Raw genomic sequence first — 19,252 nt, forward strand, 5'->3', positions numbered from 1 at the left:
AAAGAATCCTCAGAGTACTGTTCTCATTTTTCTTGGCCATTAGTGACATGTAAGATGTTATGAACCTGAAATATCTTGGGTTGAAATGCCCACCTGGAGTCTTCTTTGCTCAAAATAAAGCAAAATGTGCATTGTTTTAGTTGTATTTTGAGCTTCGCACAAACTCTATGATTTCTTTCCATGCTCAGAACAAAGCTTAGCTTCTTGGTGCTCTGTTTAGAATGTTTCTTGCGCTGTGGCTAGACTTCTACAGTGCTGTGCCGCCCCCACTCACTTACATGTCAGGGAGCTGGGAGCTGGTGTAGAGAGCTATATTCAGTGTTTTCCCTCAACAGTTTCTTTTCAGGTTTTCAGCTAACCCCCAGCTGCAAGCTTAGCACAGTAATTGCCTCATGACCAAATTGATAACCAAAAGTGAAACAAACTTACATCCAAACCAAAACAGTCTTGAATATAAAGGTTTTGCTTGGATAGGTTCCAAAAACAAACAGCCCAAATCCCCTCCGAGGTTCGGGGCTTCCACTGAGGTTTGTCAACAAGTCCAAGTGTCAGGGCTTGCAAGGAAAAGTCACAGGAATAGTCCAAGCCAGGAATGCAGGGGGTCGTTTTCAGCGAAGCCAGCCACAAACAAGCTCCAGACTAACTTCGAGGCAATGGCCAATTAGTCCTCCCAACAGATAACCAGCTGCTCCAAACACAACCATAAATGTTCTTCACAACTGCATTAAATCCACAAGCTGCAGAGTTCCAGAAACACAAACAACCATCTGGCCACAACCCACACATGTTGCTTCCAGCAACACCTCCCTCTGCCTGCCATGCTAAATAGCCCCTCATGGTACAGCCCATTAAGAGGAGTGGGGTCTTTTCCCCATCAATCTGGCAATCTCTGCCTCTCTGCCTGCATGTTCTAGCATCTACCAAGGCTGGCAGCTCCTCCCCCTCTTCCTCATTGGCCTGCGAGCTTTCCCTAGCTGAGGGTCAGGGTCAGCAATATCAGACTTGCCAGGAATGCTCTCATTCTCCCCCGAGGTCTCTGAGGAAATTAAAAATTAATAAGGAAAAAACTAAAATACTTACAAAAAAATATGACAAATGCACAAAAGAAAAATTTAACTAGGATAATGGACATCCAGACGATAAATAAAGTTAAATATTTGGGAATTGTAATTTTGGCGAAATGTATAACCCTTAAAGAGGATAATTATACCCCACAAATTAAAAAAATAACAGAAGACTTCAGGAAATGGAATAACTTAAGACTTTCCTTTATGGGGAGAATTGCATCCATAAAAATGAACACATTACCAAAATTACTGTTTTTATTCCAAAATGCTCCGGTAAAACTAGAGAAAATTTTTTTGACCAATTGGATAAGCTAGTATTACAATTTATATGGCAGAAAAAAAACCCAGAATCAAACTGAAATTGTTTCAGGACGCTACTGAAAGAGGAGGATTTGGTCCACCTGACTGGGAAGTATATTATAGACTGGCTATCCTGTCCTGGGTTAAAGATTGGATAAGCGTTAAGAATAAAAGAATATTAACACTAGAAGGATATATAATCTACAGGCAAGGTGGCATGCCTTTTTGTGGCAAGACAAACAACAAATTCATGGTTATTTTCAAAGGCATAAAATTTGGCAGACCCTACTAAATGTATGGAATAAAACTAAATGACAAATTCACGTTGAAATACCAACTTGGCTATCTACATTAGAAGCGTTAATGTACCCACATTTATTATGTCAAGGGCAGGTCATCACATATAAGGACATACTAGAGGAAAAAGGAAAAATGAGACAGGAGTTGAAAGATTTTGGATTTGAGATAGAATGGTGCAATTACAATTGACGTATAGTAAAGATATGAAAGAATGGGGTATTAGTAGACGGAAAACAGAATTAGATAAAATACTATTAGGAACAGATGAGAAACTGATTAAAAATTTATAAAGTATTATTAGAATGTAAATTGGAAGAGGAAAAGGTAAAAGAAACGATGTTGGCCTGGATGAAAGATTTTGGATATAGTATAAATTTAGATGATTGGCAAATCTTATGGGATAGAAATAGAAAAATAACTTTGGCGGCATCATATAAAGAAAACTTACACAAAATGTTTTATCGATGGCATATCCCACCATCAAAATTGGCAAGAACGTATCCTAAACTATCCCCTAAATGTTGGAAATGCAATAAAGAAATTAGAACATATTATCACGTATGGTGGAAATGCGAAAAAGCCCAAACATATTGGTTGAAAATTAGGAATTGGTTAGAAGAGATATGTAAAATTAAAATAGAATTTAGACCTGAAATTTTTCTACTGGGAATCAATGTGGGCAAATACAATAAAGAGATAATATTTTTAATAGTCCATGTTACCAGCGCTGCGAGGCTAGCCATTGCCCAAAGATGGAAAGGTAATGATATGCCAGATGAGATGGAAATAATTAGAAAAATTTGGACATGCACTGAAATGGATAGAGTAACTCAAGAATTAAAAGATAAGACTGAATCTGACTATTACAAAACCTGGGAGAAGTTTTACCACTGGTTAAAAAAAGAAAGGAATAAATGTATCAATGATGATCAATATTTATATATATGTATAAATTTGTACTTTTTGTTATATGTATTATTTGATGATGTAACATAAGCAGGTGTGTCAGGATGTATGCACCACATTCACTGTTTTTAAATGTTTTTTTCTTTTGTTTCACTAATAAAAATTTTTTTTTGAAGGAGTGGGGTCTTTTCCCCATCAATCTGGCAGATCTCTGCGTCTCTGCCCTGCCTGTTCTAGCATCTACCAAGGCTGGCAGCTCCTCCCCCTCTTCCCCATTGGCCCGCGGGCTTTCCATGGCTGAGACTCAGGGTCAGCAATACCGGACTTGCCAGGAATGCTCTCATTCTCCCCCGAGGTCTCTGAGGAAGACCTGGATGAGCCATCACCCACAGGAGACATCACAAGCACTCTGTTCTACCCCCAATCAGACCTGCACAGCAGAAGGGAATCTATCATTGACTGAATAAGAGGAAACTCCTACTGCTATGGCTGCTAGAGCTTGTTTTGCTGGTGGGCACCCACCCCCCAATTCCCACTGTTGGCTTTTGACTTTGCTGTTGTTTTAATTTTAAAGCAGTATGAAGTTCCTAGTTAAATGAAAAAGTGATTCACTCTCTCCTCTCCTTCCATAATCCACCCGTATTTATAGCTTGAAAAAGGCATTCCCACCAGAACCACTATCATCCCTCCTTTTAAGTGTAAATTTGGGGGAAACTTAATTCTTGCTACCAATGACATTTTGTATAGACTACTACCGATAACACCACTGAGCTGTTTTCAAGGGCCTAGATAGCTTTGTAACCAAGACTCATCTTTATGGCTTCCTCCAGCCTCCCCTAGAGAGCTGATTCCCTCTCCCCTCATAAAATCCCAGAAATCAGGTCTGCTGAAATGACTACTTGAGCAGCAAGAGGGAATGTTAGGCATGACATAACAAGGAATGCACTGATGTCTCCTCAACCTTTCTGACTTGAAGTGTCTTTTCCTGTCAGAGGGCTCTAGGTGTCCTAGTGGACAGTCACTCAAATATGAGCCAGCAGTGTGCTGCAGTTGCCAAAAACACCAACACAGTTCCAGGCTGCATCAACAGAGAGATAGCATTATGCTTACAAGAAGTGATAGTACCACTTAATACTGCATTGCTGAGACCACGCTTGGAATGCAGTGTCCTGTTCTACAAAAAGAATGCTGAGACTAGAAAGTGTGCAAAGAAGAGCAATCAAGATTATAAAGAGTCTGGAGACTAAATTATATGATGAATGGCTAAGGAACTAGGTATATTTAGCCTAATGAAGAGGAGACTTAGGGGAGATATAATAGTTGACTTCCTGTACTTAAAGGGCTGTCCCAGGGTAGAGGGAGACAATTATTGTTCAAAGCACCTAAGTGCAGGACAAGAAGCAATGGGTTGGAGCTTGTCAAAGGGAGATTCAACCCGGAAATAAAAAGAAATTTTCTGACAATGAGAACAAATGATGTGGAGAGACCTGGCCCATAGAATCATCAAAAGTCGGATGTGACTGAATGGATAACATCATCCTCACCCTCATCCTTATCCATCTTGGTAGAAAGACATTCTGTTTATTGAAAAATGGATGATAGGAAGATAAATCCTCCACATCTTCATTTTTCTCCTATGTCCATTTTTCTAAAGTAAATTCCCAGATTCTCCACTTCAAATTTAATTCTACCAATGCTAGCTTTTTCTTTCATAGCTGAAAGGTCCTGTCAAATTATCTATTATTTATCTTGGAGAGTTTTTCCTTAGTAAAATTAACAGTCATGCCATCCAGCAATCTCAAGTTGTAGTTCTCTCTTTAGCTGCACCATTATTATTTTTTTATATATTCTAAGTAGGGCTTAGGTCAGAATCAGTTCAGCCTTCAATGGAGTTGAAAATTTGAAGGAAAGATTAACCTTCTCTTCCTTCTCTCCTCCCCGACCCCTGGTTCCTTGAGGTTTTAGTAGGACAATCTCTGGTCACTTTGGAGCCCTATGAAATTATAATAATGCAATATTGTTGTTAGGATTACTTGACTAAGTACGTGGATATCCTTCTTAGGGATCAACTTGAATATTCGGTGTTGCTGAACTCAGAATACCTCATCTAATCACAAAGCGGGTTGTTTTCAATCTTAGGTCCTAAAGGAGACATGGGATTTCCAGGGAGCCCTGGGAGTCCAGGACTTCCTGGCATAAAGGGAGACATTGGATTTGTTGGCCCAGAAGGTCCCAGAGGCCAACCAGGCATTCCTGGGTTACCAGGAAAGATTGGAGAAGGACCCAAGGGTGACCGGGGACCCCAAGGGCAACCGGGGCTTCAAGGTAAGATATGGGTCTCTTCTAGACAAACTAACCATCAATAAGATGACTCTTTTATTTTTAAGTAAGTCTGACTGAATAAATTTATAAATACTTTATAAATACTACCTTAAAATGCTACCTTAGAGAAGAAGCAGGACTTTTTGTGATTGTCACAATGAAGCCATAGCTTATTTCTCTATTACAACAATTTTGTTTACTACATATTTGTGAATATTAAATAAAATTAGTAGTCAGAGCCCATATGACTGAAACCTTATTAGGATAATGACAAGCCATGTTTTCTTGCAAAATAAATCTTGTCAATAAATAATTTTTCCCTGTTTACTTTAGGGCGTCCTGGTCCCCAAGGATCTCCAGGAGTTCCAGGATCACCAGGAGAAAAAGGAGAAAAAGGAAATCCAGGTTGGCCAGGGCAACCTGGGAAAACTGGACCCAAAGGTGACCTGGGAGTTCAAGGAATCCCTGTAAGTTAATGTAACAGCCATGATTGATTGTTCTACAATTGTTACACATAGCAACATACAAGGAGCTCATTATTTTCAGTCAGTGGATTTATACATTTTCTTCCAAGAGCAAGGCGCTCTTTGAGTCAGGACGCTAATACTTAAAAAAAGAACATATATTTTACCAAATCCTAAACTTTCCATGGAATTGAGACCTTTCACGTGTTCATAAAGCATAAACAAAACTTAGGATAAGATGGAGTTTGGCAAGGCTTTTGTTGCTTGTCCCTTGTTGTGGAACAGTTCCACTTTATCACTGACTGAAAAGGCTTTCAGAAAGAGGATCACACACAGCTCTAAGGATTATTCTCACCCACTGTTTGCTTTGACCTGTAGGAAAGACAGACCACATATTTTCTTCCTTTCTTTGCCTTAATCAAGTCAGAGCTTCCATCAGTGATGGAAGGAGCTGGGTAAATTGAAGAAGAATCTGAGCACCTCAAGAGCAGATGTTCATACAAAAAATTAAATTAAACTTGCAGCTTTCATATAAAGGAAAACAAATTTGAATGTTTGCATAAAAATATTGAGGTCCTTCCATAGGAGCAGGCAAGCCACTCCCTGGTCTTTGAAAGAATATTATCACGAGAAGAGAAAGCTCTGAATTAGCCTAAATCCTTTATCAGCTATTGGATATGCAACATTTCCTTACAGAGAAACTAATGGATCGCAATCAGTGTACTATTAAGGATACACCTTTGGTTTTATTTACTTTATTGGGAAGGGGAAACAAAACTTCACCAACAATAAATACCTTATGTCAGCATGCAAAGAAGTGCTTTATACTTCCAACAGCTTCATTCTGAGTCTCAAAAGCTCATTTTGTCCTTGCAAAAGACAATTACCCCTGAGTAAAAAACCTCAGATATCTTTATTAGTGGCTCTTTCTGCAGCTTTCCTCACTGATTCACAAAATGGTCTATAATCATTATAGTTAAGGTTCCGAGCAAGGAACTAAAGGCAATTATTTGTTACCAGTGGCTCAATTTGTTGGACTCTGCAAATTGAACACCTTTTCTTCTGCTGCATCTTCCTTTTTGCAAGCAGATACACTTAATTTAAATAATTTAAATCCATTCCCTCATTTTACTCAGTGATTGCCCGGCGATAGAATTACATTTGAATATCCAATTTGATGTTAGGTTCCTCCAATGAAGGAGAAAGAAGATGGGTGTTGCCTCCCCGTCAATGAATGAAATGTTTGTAAGCCACTTCATAATAGCCAGTTTGCTTGGCAGAGAGAGTTAAGATTCAGAGTTAAGACCTCTTTTTGCCTGTGAATGTTCTGTACGTGTTCTGTATGGACATTTGCATTCTTGGAAACCTGCACTCCTGATTGGCTAAACGCACAGCGACCAGATTGGTCGAGTGCGCGGCACTGATTGGCCGTTACGAAGCAACCGCGATTGGCCGAGCCAATCGCGGGTGATTCGAACGGCTGTCATTGGCCGCGCGCCCGGCACCAGTTCAATATAAGCCGCCGCATACTCAGCTGGCGGCAGATTCAAACCTGAAATAAAAAGAGCTTTTATCTAGTCACTGCCTCGCGTCTCTTTGTGATCAATTGGCCGATACTACACTGGCAACGAAGGTGGGATCCTGAAGCAAGACCCACATCGCACGTGGCACGCGGAACAGCAACCGGCAACATGGCCAGCAACACCGCGCCACCCGCACCCTTCAACCAAGCTGCCAAGGACTGGGAATCCTACATCGATAGATTCCTCATGTTCTTGGAAAGCAGCAATTTGAAAGACGCAAATGGGCAGAAGAAAAGGGCCGTGTTCCTGACCCACTGCGGGCCCACAGTGTTCAAGATGGTGAAGGCCCTCGTCAAACCCCTCGACGTAAAGGCCATGGACTGGGCCGACCTCAAGCCCCTGTTGCAAAGCCACTACGCGGCCGCTGTGCCCACCCTCATCCGCCGACACGATTTCTACCAGCGGGATCAAAAGGAGGGCAAGAGCATCAGCGACTTCATGGCTGATCTACGGGACCTCGGGGGCCTGTGCAGGTTCACAGATCTCGACAAAGCCCTGCGGGACCGCATCGTCCTCGGCCTCAAAGACCCCGTCCTGCAAAGCCGGCTCATGGCGAGGGGCGACATATCCCTCACCGACGCCCTCGCCGAGGCAACGGCAGCGGAAGAGACCAGGAAATCGGCGGCCCGGATGTGGCAAACGAGCACCACGGATCGCCCAGCAACGGCTGAGACGACCCCGACCCCCGAGAGGCAGACCGAGACCAGCCGCCAAGCAACCACCTCCACACACCATGGTGCCCTTGACTCCCCCTCCGACTCCGAGGACGACGAGGAAGACATCCATCGACAAGCGGCGGAGCCGTAAATCAAGGTTCCAATGCGCCGGGTGTGGCGGCGATCACCCACGGTCGGAATGCCGGTTTCTTGACGCAATCTGCCGGCACTGCAACAAACAGGGCCACATCGCCAAAGTGTGCCATTTTAAATGGAACCACAGCCCCCGGCGCCGAGACAGCAGCCCGCGAAGACGAGACGGCACCCCCCCGAGGAACCGAGACCGAAACACCGAGAGCCGGTGGAGCCGGGAAGGAAAAAACAGGCGTTTCAATGAGGCCCAACAACGAGAAGAAACCCACCAGACGGTCGTTATCGGCCATTCATCCAACTGGGATGGCCGAAAGGTCCATGTGGAGGTGGCCATTGAAGACCACCCATGCAAAATGGAGGTGGATTCCGGATCCTACCTATCCATGGTCGCATGGCGGGAAATCAAGCGCTTGGTGCCAACCATACATCGGCGCGAACTGGAAAGCCAGAAACTCATCCTCAAGGACTACCAGGGGAACTGCGTCCCCGTGGTAGGAATCGGACATTTTAAAGTGACTTTCAAAGGGCACACCGAAATACTCCCCTTAATCGTCGTAGAGAAGGACCGCCCTAGCCTCTTGGGACTACAATGGTTCGCGCCCCTGGGAATAGAGGTGATTGGCACCAACCACGTCGCCGAGACGGACTGGGAGGAGCAGCTCGCACGGGACTTCCAAGAGGTCTTCGACGGCAGCCTAGGCAAGTACCGAGGGGCCCCGCTAACCTTCAACCTAGACCCTACCATCGCCCCAATCCGCCTCAAACCCCGGCGAGTACCCTTTGCACTCAGGCCCAAGATCAACGAGCAACTAAATAAGCTCATCGAACAGGGAGTGCTCGAGCCAACAGACCATGCCAGGTGGGAGACCCCTATAGTCACCCCAGTAAAGCCAGACGGGTCAGTGAGAATTTGTGGTGACTATAAGGCCACCCTCAACCACGCGCTGCAACAAAGCGCTTACCCCGTCCCAGTAGTACAGCACCTTCTGCACTCACTGGGGGGAGGCAAGATTTTCGCCAAACTCGACCTGGCACAGGCTTATCAGCAACTGCCGGTCGACGAGGAAACCGCAGAAGCGCAGACCATAGTCACCCACCGCAGGGCATTCCGCTGCAAGAGGCTCCAGTTCGGAGTCAGCGTAGCCCCGGGGGTTTTCCAAAGTTTAATGGAGAGGCTGCTCCAAGGCATCAAAGGGGTAGTGCCCTATTTTGACGACGTGTTGGTGTCAGCGGCCGACCAAAAACAACTGGAAAGCCGCCTGAGGGAGGTGCTTCAAAGGTTCAAAGACGCAGGGCTAAAAGTCAAGAAAGAGAAATGCCAGCTGCGCACAGAAAGAGTCAAGTTCCTAGGGTACCTCCTAGACCAGCACGGGATCCACCCAACAGAGAAAAAAATCAGAGCCATCAAGGAAGCCCCTAGATCAATAAAACCGAATTGCAGGCGTTTCTGGGGTTGATTAACTTCTATAATGTTTTCCTTCCCCAAAAGGCAACCGCGGTGGAACCGTTGCATAGGCTGCTCGACAAGACAGCCACCTGGAGCTGGGGAAGGCGAGAGGAAGACACATTCAACCGAACAAAAGACCTGCTCAGATCGGACGCTGTTCTCATCCAATACAGCGAGACACTACCCCTAACCGTAACATGCGACGCATCCCCTTTCGGCGTCGGGGCCATCCTCAGCCACACCCTCGCCAATGGAAAAGAAGCACCCATCGCTTTCTTTTCAAGGACTCTCTCAAAACCGGAAAGGAATTACAGACAGCTGGACAAGGAGGCCCTGGCAATCGTCACGGCCGTAAAGAAGTTCCACGAGTACCTTTACAGCATGACCTTTTCCATCATCACAGACCACAAACCGTTGCTCGGAATCCTGGCAGGGGATAGGGTTACCCCGAACATCCTATCCCCGAGGATGACAAGGTGGTCCGAATTCCTCGCCGCCTACAATTACCGGCTAGACCATCGCCCCGGTAAGTCAATCTCGCATGCAGATGCATTGAGCCGCACCCCGTTACCCGACCTGGACGCCGACCCAGCACCCACCATGTCCACCCTGAGTATAGAGACCTTACCCAATCTCCCCCTAACCGTGTAAGACATTGCCCAGGAAACCAATAAAGACAAACGTCTGGCGTGGGTTTTAAAATGGGTGGAGAAAGGGTGGCCTGAAAAGGACGACGATGAACAATTCAGAACCTTCCGGAGCCACCAAACAGAACTCTTCACACAAAAGGGCTGTTTACTGTGGGGAGACAGAGTCATAATCCCGGAAAAACTACAGAAAAGAGTCTTAGACATGTTGCACAAAGGGCACCCTGGCATCGTTAGAACAAAAGCCCTGGCCAGAAGCCACGCCTGGTGGCCAGGGATGGACAAAGAAATCGAAGCCTGGGTGGCATCGTGCAAACAATGCCAAGAATCCAGACCGAGCCCTCCCGCCGCCCCAATCCTGGAATGGGAAACCCCCAGAGGGCCATGGTCCAGGATTCACATAGATTTCGCTGGACCCATCAAAGGACACACATTCCTGGTGACGGTAGACGCTTACTCCAACTAGCTGGAGGTAAGCAACATGAGAACAACCACCACAGAAGCCGTCATCAAGGAACTCAGCAAATTATTCGCAACCCATGGCCTCCCAGATGTAATTGTATCTGACAATGGGCCCCAGTTCACCGCGCTACCCTTCGAAAGATTCCTGGCGGAACGGGGGATACGACACGCGTTGACAGCACCGGCTCACCCGGCGGCGAACGGAAGGGCGGAAAAAATGGTCCAATTTACAAAAAAGACGATTCAAAAAATCGAAACCGGGGAAATACAGAACAAGATCAACAGAATGCTATTCATACAACACATAACCCCAAACACAACAACGAACAAAAGCCCGGCAGAGCTGTTCATGGGGAGAAAGCTACAATCACCACTCGACCGGCTGCACCCCACATACAACCCAGAAAAAAACCCCGACTCCTCCAGCAAGCACCGGACGTTCACACCAGGTGACGCGGTATATGTGAAGAATTTCACGGGAGACCCACTCTGGATACCGGCAACGATAACCCAGGTAACAGGTCCCCGCTCGTACCGGCTACTAACAAACGACAGACAAGCATGGAAACGACACATCGATCAGCTAAGATCGAGAACCACTACGGGAAATACAGCTGACACGCAATCACACAGAAACAGAGAACCAGGAGCAGAAGCGGAACACCAAAAGACCAACCAAGAGGTGAGGGAAAACCCCGAGGAACGAAACAGGCATCCCCATCAAAAAAGAAACCAGGAATACTCACCAAACGAAGCACCAGGAGATGACCCGCTCGAAGCCTCGCCTGGAAGAAACAGCCGAGCCAGCTCGACCAGCCCGGGAAGCCCGAGCAGGAGCAGGGAAGCCAGCAGCTCAACCAGCCCGGGTAGACCAGGAGGGAGCTGCGGCGAGAGGCCCGACTCACCCTTCCAGGCGGTTCCATTGATGAGGCGGAGAGCGACACAGACCCCGACCGAACTGGCCGGCGGCCAAGAGACAACTAACCTGCGCAGGTCCAATAGGCAAGTACGGAGCCCTGCCTACTAACGGGACTACATCACGTAGGACCGAACCAAGAGGGGAGGGGTGTTCTGTATGGACATTTGCATTCTTGGAAACCTGCACTCCTGATTGGCTAAATGCACAGCGACCGGATTAGTCGAGTGCATGGCACTGATTGGCCGTTACGAAGCAACCGCGATTGGCCGAGCCGATCGCGGGTGATTTGAACGGCTGTCATTGGCTGCGGCGCCCGGCACCAGTTCAATATAAGCCGCCGCATACTCAGCTGGCGGCAGATTCAAACCTGAAATAAAAAGAGCTTTTATCTAGTCACTGCCTCGCGTCTCTTTGTGATCTATCGGCCGATACTACAGTAGGGTTTTCAGCCTTATTCTTCTTTCAGCAGTGCATATTATTAACTACATCATACATTTAGTTGAAGATCAAGCAGCATTTCCTTCTTTTTTGTTTCCAAAATGGGGTGATAGTTTAAGGCACTCTGCTTAGTTAAAAACACCTACAACTTCCTTAAAGTGGAGAAATATTTCAATTTTCAACTATTAGCAGATTTGGTGGGGGACTCCATGCCGTTTCTTCCTTTTACCCATCTTATTTTAAGTGTTGATCCCACAGACAGGAATAACAGTTAAGAAATAAAAAGGTACAAAGGATTAAACACACACACACACACCAAGGTACAGAAAAAAAATATAAAGCATTAAAAGGTTGAGAACATCAGGGATTCACAGCTGCTTATCCATCTTCATCATAAACTCCCCCAGAATTTAAGTTCAAGTTTAATTTCAAATTTCAGGTTTGGCCGACTGGAAATGGAAGGTACTGTGTTCCAAAATCCCCATAGAAATCCCTCACAGTATGCTTTCCATTTAATTAAGCAGAGTAATAATATGTCTTCCAAATAGCACATATGTATTTTTCTTGGCTGGTCAATCCTGGCAATAGATAAGTTTCTTCCAATCAGGGAGTACAAGAGGACAATTATTGATTGATTAAACCAGGCTTGTCCAACCTTTCACCTTCCCTGGGCCACATTAGAAGATGAAAATCTGGTTTGGGCCGCACATAAAATAAAATAACAGTAACGATACCTGATCATCCAAAAAAACCATAGAAAACATAGTTAACATATTAAATTTATTTGGAAATGAAGTTAGTGAGATGTTTGACATTGTTTCTCAGCCACCAATGCATCCATATTTCCTTCGATGGAACTTGTTGCAATTCTCAGTGAGTGCTCAAGGTGCTCATCAGATATTTTGGCTCTGACAGCGCCCGCCTTTTCTGTTGCTGCTTGGCATGGCGCTCGCCCCGCCTCGCGCCTGCCTCCTCCTCCTCCTCTTTGCTGGCTTGTCCTCTTGCACGAAGGTTGGGGTGGGCACTGGGCCGCATTACGAGCCAACCTGGGCTGCATGCGGCCCACAGGCCGCGGGTTGGACAAGCCTGGATTAAACTATAGCTTCAAGAAACATACGAATCACAATAAGGTAGAATAGAAATCCCATATAGGGATGCTCCTGATCTGTAACGCTGGATTTTAAGGGATCCAGCTAATCTTGTCACCTTGCATAACATCTAAAATAGTGAGGAATGTTCTAGTTTCTCTTTGTCTAATTTTTAAAAGCTTCCTGTGTTCTCATTCTCTCTGGTTTTAATTCTTTGAATATGATATATTTTTCTTGCTGTGTGCAATTTTCATTTTCTCTCTTATTTAGAAGGACTGCATTGAGTTGCATGATATTGCTCTTTTAAGAAATTAGCCATTCTTCTGTCAAACTGCTTAAGCACCAAAACTTTTGTCTTATCCAGGGCAGTCCTGGTTTCCCTGGAACCTCTGGTCAGAAAGGTGACATGGGACCTCCTGGAATTCCAGGTCCCCAAGGTATGAGAAAAAAAATATTCATGCTGCTCTGATTTTGTGCTGCATGAAGAAGAAATACTGCCCCTATTACTAATATCGCATTTCTGATCCATTTGAACATTGGCTCCAACTTTCACCAGAAATAGCCAGCACTATCCCAATCACATTGGAAGTGTCCCAAGCTTGAAGTAGCTTAAAACTGGATCCTTTCAAGCTTTGAACACTTCTGACACAACCACAGCCAGCACACTCGCAGTACAGGCAGGACAAAGGCAGGACATTCCAAATTTGGAACATTCTAAATCTGCTTAGTTGAAGTCATGGCATATTTGAAATTATCTACTAAGACAAATGGAGCAATTGTTGTGGCTGTGAGGGATAAACTGCCATGTACTGTTTCTCAGCCCTTCATCTCATTAGTTGTTTGGGGGGAGGGAAAGCTTTGCCCGTTTACCTTAAGCAAATAAGAAGGAAACTGATGATGAAATGATTAAAAAGAATGAATACTGTACATAAAAGTGAATTTAAAAAGTCAAGACGTATTGGATAATAAGGACAAAGTAAATGGGACCATTGGGTAGGTTGGGATGAAGAATTAAAAATAGATAAAGGTAGAACTTCCCTTGATAGCAATGAAGATTTCCTTTATTTCCAGGTCTAAAAGGTTCTTCGGGTTTTTCTGGATCCAAGGGAGAACAAGGAGACCAAGGATTTCCTGGAACTAAAGGTATGTGCTGCAGTGGTGGGATTCAAAAAATTTTTACTACTGGTTCTGTGGCATGGCTTTGTGGGTATGACATGGCTTTGTGGGTGTGGCTTAATGGGCGTGGCAGGGGAAGGATAGTGCAAAATCCCCATTCCCTCCTCACCCCACTAATCTGCTTTCCAGCTCCATTCTCCTGGGCAGGGCAACAAAAGAAGACCCAGCTGGGACTCAGGAAGCAGAGAATAGATGGGGGTGGGGCCAGTCAGAGGTATTTGCCGGTTCTCCAAACTACTCAAAATTTCTGCTACCGGTTCTCCAGAACTGGTCAGAACCTGCTGAATACCACCTCTGATGTGCTGGCATTTTTTTTTATTTCAGATTTGATCGTTTTGAGAAGAATTGTGTTATTGAGAAAGAGCTGAAATAACCTGGTGAAATCCACCCAATCTCTTTTTTACATTCAAGTCCCATAGAACAGGGATTTCCAACCTGGCAACTTTAAGCCTGGAAGCTTGGAGCAATGCTGGCTGGGGAATTCTGGAAGTTGAAGTCCTCCAGTCTTAAAGTTGCCACGGTTGGAGACCTCTGCCATAGAAGGTGTCCTTCTGATCCTTTTATTTCCTGGTCTCTGTGGATGTTGGCTTACTCTGCTTCTTGCTTTATCCCTGTCAGGTCTGCCAGGCCCACCAGGTCCTCCAGGCCCTTTTCAACTTCTGAAAGGTGAACCAGGCCTACCTGGTCTTTTAGGCCCTGTTGGCCCCAAAGGATTTCCTGGTTCTCCAGGACCAAAAGGACAACAAGGTAAAAGGATGAAGATTGAGATCACTTCTTGATGTAATTGGGAAGACTACCTCTTGTTCTGCCCAGTTGCCTTCTATGACTTTGCTCTAAAGCCAGAGCCATTTAATAGGCATTGCAAATTCAATAGCTGCTTTGATATAACAGGGCATTGTTATAAAGAGATATATATATTTTTTGTGTGGCAAAGGCAGTTTTGTTATACTATGTTTTTGACATTGTAATAGTAGTACTTGGCTACAAAAAAGTAGAAAGTGGAAATATTGTGTTTGTAGGGTTTTTTTTGCCCACAGGGCACCAGATTCTACTTTTACAGGGTGGAAGGCTATACAGGTAAAACTCGAAAAATTAGAATATCATGCAAAAGTTCATTTATTTCAGTAATGCAACTTAAAAGGTGAAACTAATATATGAGATAGACTCATTATATGCAAAGCAAGATAGTTCAAGCTGTGATGTGTCATAATTGAGATGATTATGGCTTACAGCTCATGAAAACCCCAAATCCACAATCTCAGAAAATTAGAATATTGTGAAAAGGTTCAATATTCTAGGCTCAAAGTGTCCCACTCTAATCAGCTAATTAAGCCATAACACCTGCAAAGGGTTCCTGAGCCTGTAAATGGTCTCTCAGTCTAGTTCAGTAGGAATCACAATGAGAAAGACAACATCAGAAGTATCTTACCTGGGCTAAAGAAAAACAGAACTGGTCTGTTGCTCAGTGGTCCAAAGTTGTCTTTTCTGATGAGAGCAACTTTTGCATCTCATTTGGAAATCAAGGACCCAGAGTCTGGAGGAAGAATGGAGAGGCACACACTGCAAGATGCTTGAAGTCCAGTGTGAAGTTTCCACAGTCTGTGTTGATTTGGGGAGCCATGTCATCTGCTGGTGTTGGTCCACTGTGCTTCATTAAGTCCAGGGTCAACACAGCCATCTACTAGGAGATTTTGGAGCACTTCATGATTCCTTTCACAGTTGAGCTTTATGGGGATGCTGACTTCATTTTCCAGCAGGACTTGGCACCTGCCCACACTGCCAAAAGCACCAAAACCTGGTTCAATGGCCGTGGGATTCCTGTGCTTGATTCGCCTGACCTGAACCCCATAGTGGATCTATGGGGCATTGCCAAGAGAAAGATGAGAGACATGAGACTGAACAATCGCTATTGAAGCATCCTGGTCTTCCATAACACCTCAGCAGTGCCACAGGCTGATGGCTTCCATGCCACATCGCATTGAGGCAGTAATTGCTGCAAAAGGGGCCCAAACCAAGTACTGAGTACATATGCATGCTTATACTTTTCAGAGGTCCGATATTGTTCTACGTACAATCCTTGTTTTATTGATTGCATGTACTATTCTAATTTTCTGAGATTGTGGATTTAGGGTTTTCATGAGCTGTAAGCCATAATCATCTCAGTTATGACACATCACAGCTTGAACTAACTTGCTTTGCATGTAATGAGTCTATCTCATATATTAGGTTCACCTTTTAAGTTGCATTACTGAAATAAATGAACTTTTGCACGATATTCTAATTTTTCGAGTTTCACCTGTATATGTTATTTGCCCATGTTGTTCATCCCATCCCCTGGAGTAGTGAAGGGGGAATTATAGAGGACCATAGCTCAGAGAACTGGAAAAATAACATAATTTGCTAGAATATGATAAGCAATGACCAAGTTACAGTTTCCAAATACTATAGTTACTGTTGAGAGTTAGTATAAAAGATACAGAGATTTTTTTTCTTTTTGTTGGGGAAAATGTATAGACTTCATATTTTAATATACATCTAATTTGTACTTCCCAAGCAAATGAGAGCCTGATAATTCTTGGATTCACATATCTTTGATTTTTATAGTGTGGTTTACCTATAACTTCATACAGCATCCCGAAACAGACACTACAGGAAGAAAATGCCTCTATGATATTATATTATACCATACCAACAAAACAGTCAATTTGTCAAACATAGGGACATCCTAATAACTTCTGTTGACCAAGCCACCTTATCCAGGCAGCTTGAATGCAACAAACTAAACTTCCAGAATTTTCCTATGTTGCACACAGGAATTGAAATCTTCTTACATTGGTTCTATTCATGCATACTATTATGTTGCCAATAAGTGCATCCTTTGGTACTTAAGCAAAGAACATTGGGAAATTATCCGGGTGGCCTTTTTAAAAAACAACTTTCGGGAGTACTGGAGTTATAACCATTTCAGGTGTCCTGATTTAACTCTTAAGATTTCCCAGTGCTGTGGAATTTAACATGAATGTGTCTGCAAAACATACCGATGAGAAGACATGCATCTAGTTCTAGATATTCTCGCCAGTGAAAATGAAGCATAAGGTTACACTGAATGAAGGAAGAATGTGGGCCTCTTGTGCTTCTGTGATTTGCCACAGTGGAGGCTCTACTATCACTAGTAACCTAGAACTAAGGAGAAATTTCCTAACAGACTAACCATTGGAACGGCTTGCCTTCAGAAGTTGTGGGTGCTCCATCATTGGAGACTTTTATGAAGAGTCAGGACAGCCACTTGTCTGGAATCATATAGGGTCTCCTGTTTGAGCAGGGGGTTGGACTAGAAGACCTCCAAGGTCCCTTCCAACTTTGTTACTCTTCATTGTGTTATTCATCATCATCCCTATTCTTCATGACTGGAATTCTGTAAGTGAATTATGACTGTTCATTTTCATTTCACTAGGTGTAACAGGACCTGCAGGTTTGACTGGCCCCCCAGGAATACCCGGGTTTGATGGCACACCTGGTCAGAAAGGAGAAAAGGGCCCTGTGGGTCCTCCAGGCAAGACTGATCATATTGCTATGGCCAGCTTAATAGCCTTATAGTAAATTCAGCGAAGGGCATTTTAAGATGATAAGCTTGAGGGAAAGATTAATTTTCAGGAGAAAACAATTGTTAAGAAATCGGTGAGGTGGTTCGTATTTTCAACCATATCAGTCTTTGCAGGGATGGGATCCGACCGGTATAACTTCTGGTTCTGTTGCTCTGCGTCATGCGCGCTTTGCGCCTGCGAGTCACGCGGGTGCAATTTACGACCTGCTGAGCTGCCTGGACAGCTGAACAGCGCTGCGTGCAAGTGGGCAGCGGTTGGGAAAGCCCTGTTTTCCTGCTTTTCCAACCGCAGCTATGTCGCGCAAAGCAGCTGCCGTTGAAAAAGCAGGAAATAAAGGTCAGGTAAGAGCCCAGGCAGCCGGGTGGGCCAAAACAGCAGCTGACATAGAACCGGATCTATGTCTGCTGCTCTTTGGAGCAACCGGTTCTACAGAGGTGGACAGAACCGGTAGAAACCCATCTGTGAGTCTTTGGCTCTAAGAGCCAATATTTTCCCCCACAGCACCTCCAGCACAAAATAAATATACCATTTGAATCCTAAACAAGTTTATTTTGAAGTTCTGACTTTGTAGAAGGGGACCTTGAGCTTGGAAGCAACCCAGGGAAAGCAGCCAGAATGCTTGCAAATGTGCTCAGAGGTCTTGGCTATGCAATGCTATTTTCTGTGGAAGATGTGGGATGGCAAAAGCAGAACCAAGAGTGCAAAAAATGACAAAGATTGAGCTGTACTTGACAATAATTCTATATAATAAAATTTTGGGTTGAGGCTGCTTTGGCTTCACCTCCAGGAGTATCATCTTACCAAATGAATCGTACCAAATGAAAAGTAAAGCTTTAACTCTTGGGTCCAGTTGTGTCCTCCATCTCTGAAATTAAAGAAAGCCTTTATTCTGTTTAAATACATTCTTATCTGGGTGATCTGACTTGCATTAGATCATGTTCCAAGATAAAATTGAGAATTTATAAAATTAGGGATTTGTAAAAATTATAACATATACTAGGACTTCACTGATAATAACCGAAATCAAATTGTGTTGTCAAGTTAAAGATACAGCTCTCTTTTCCCAATGTCAGTGCTCTTATCATTGTTTTTTGGTAGGTCTGAGAGGCTTTCCTGGTCCCCCTGGTCCTGAAGGCATTCCAGGGACGATGGGTCCACCGGGCAGTCCCTCTGTGGCTCATGGTTTCCTTGTGACCAGGCACAGCCAAACCACAGAGGAGCCCTCCTGTCCATTTGGGACAAGACTTATGTTCTATGGATATTCTTTGCTTTATGTACAAGGCAATCAACGGGCCCACGGCCAGGACTTGGGTAAGCGAGCACAGAAGGAATACTGTAAAATGAGTATCTATTATATTCATCCATCTTACATTAAAAAGGGGCAGCATTTTATGCTAGGTTTTTATGTTCATCAATTGTTTCACAAAGATGACAGAGAAATCAATCTGGTTCATATATTTCTATAAACTTACTCAATCCTGTATGTAATCTTTACATATTTGTGAATTTCATGCTTTTCAAATTCATAATGTATAAAATAAAGAATAAAAATGTATATATCAATGAAAATTATTCCCCAAAGCATGTATGAAAAAGAAATAGCACAGAAGAACATTGTATTAGGGAAACTACATGTACAAACAGTTCAGGCTTGGAAAAGTCAATATTTGTGTAGACTTTTTGTTAATGGAAGCTGATGCAGAAATAGTCCAAAACAAA

General features: G+C 44.0%; 1 protein-coding gene across 1 annotated transcript in view; it reads left to right on the top strand.

Annotated features, from left to right (window-relative positions):
* COL4A1 (collagen type IV alpha 1 chain) overlaps nucleotides 1–19,252 on the top strand; it is a 142,614-nt gene that overhangs the window by 112,436 nt on the left and 10,926 nt on the right. The window contains exons 42-48 of the mRNA XM_026707637.2: nucleotides 4,713–4,898; nucleotides 5,229–5,362; nucleotides 13,117–13,189; nucleotides 13,824–13,895; nucleotides 14,547–14,675; nucleotides 17,383–17,481; nucleotides 18,632–18,844. Of these exons, the coding sequence (XP_026563422.2) occupies nucleotides 4,713–4,898; nucleotides 5,229–5,362; nucleotides 13,117–13,189; nucleotides 13,824–13,895; nucleotides 14,547–14,675; nucleotides 17,383–17,481; nucleotides 18,632–18,844 (906 nt within the window). The remainder of the gene's footprint in view (nucleotides 1–4,712; nucleotides 4,899–5,228; nucleotides 5,363–13,116; nucleotides 13,190–13,823; nucleotides 13,896–14,546; nucleotides 14,676–17,382; nucleotides 17,482–18,631; nucleotides 18,845–19,252) is intronic.

The sequence above is a fragment of the Pseudonaja textilis genome, chromosome 1 (genome assembly GCF_049901715.1).
Source record: "Pseudonaja textilis isolate UNSWEBS1 chromosome 1, rPseTex1.2, whole genome shotgun sequence".
In the NCBI taxonomy this organism is placed as follows: Eukaryota; Metazoa; Chordata; class Lepidosauria; order Squamata; family Elapidae; genus Pseudonaja; species Pseudonaja textilis.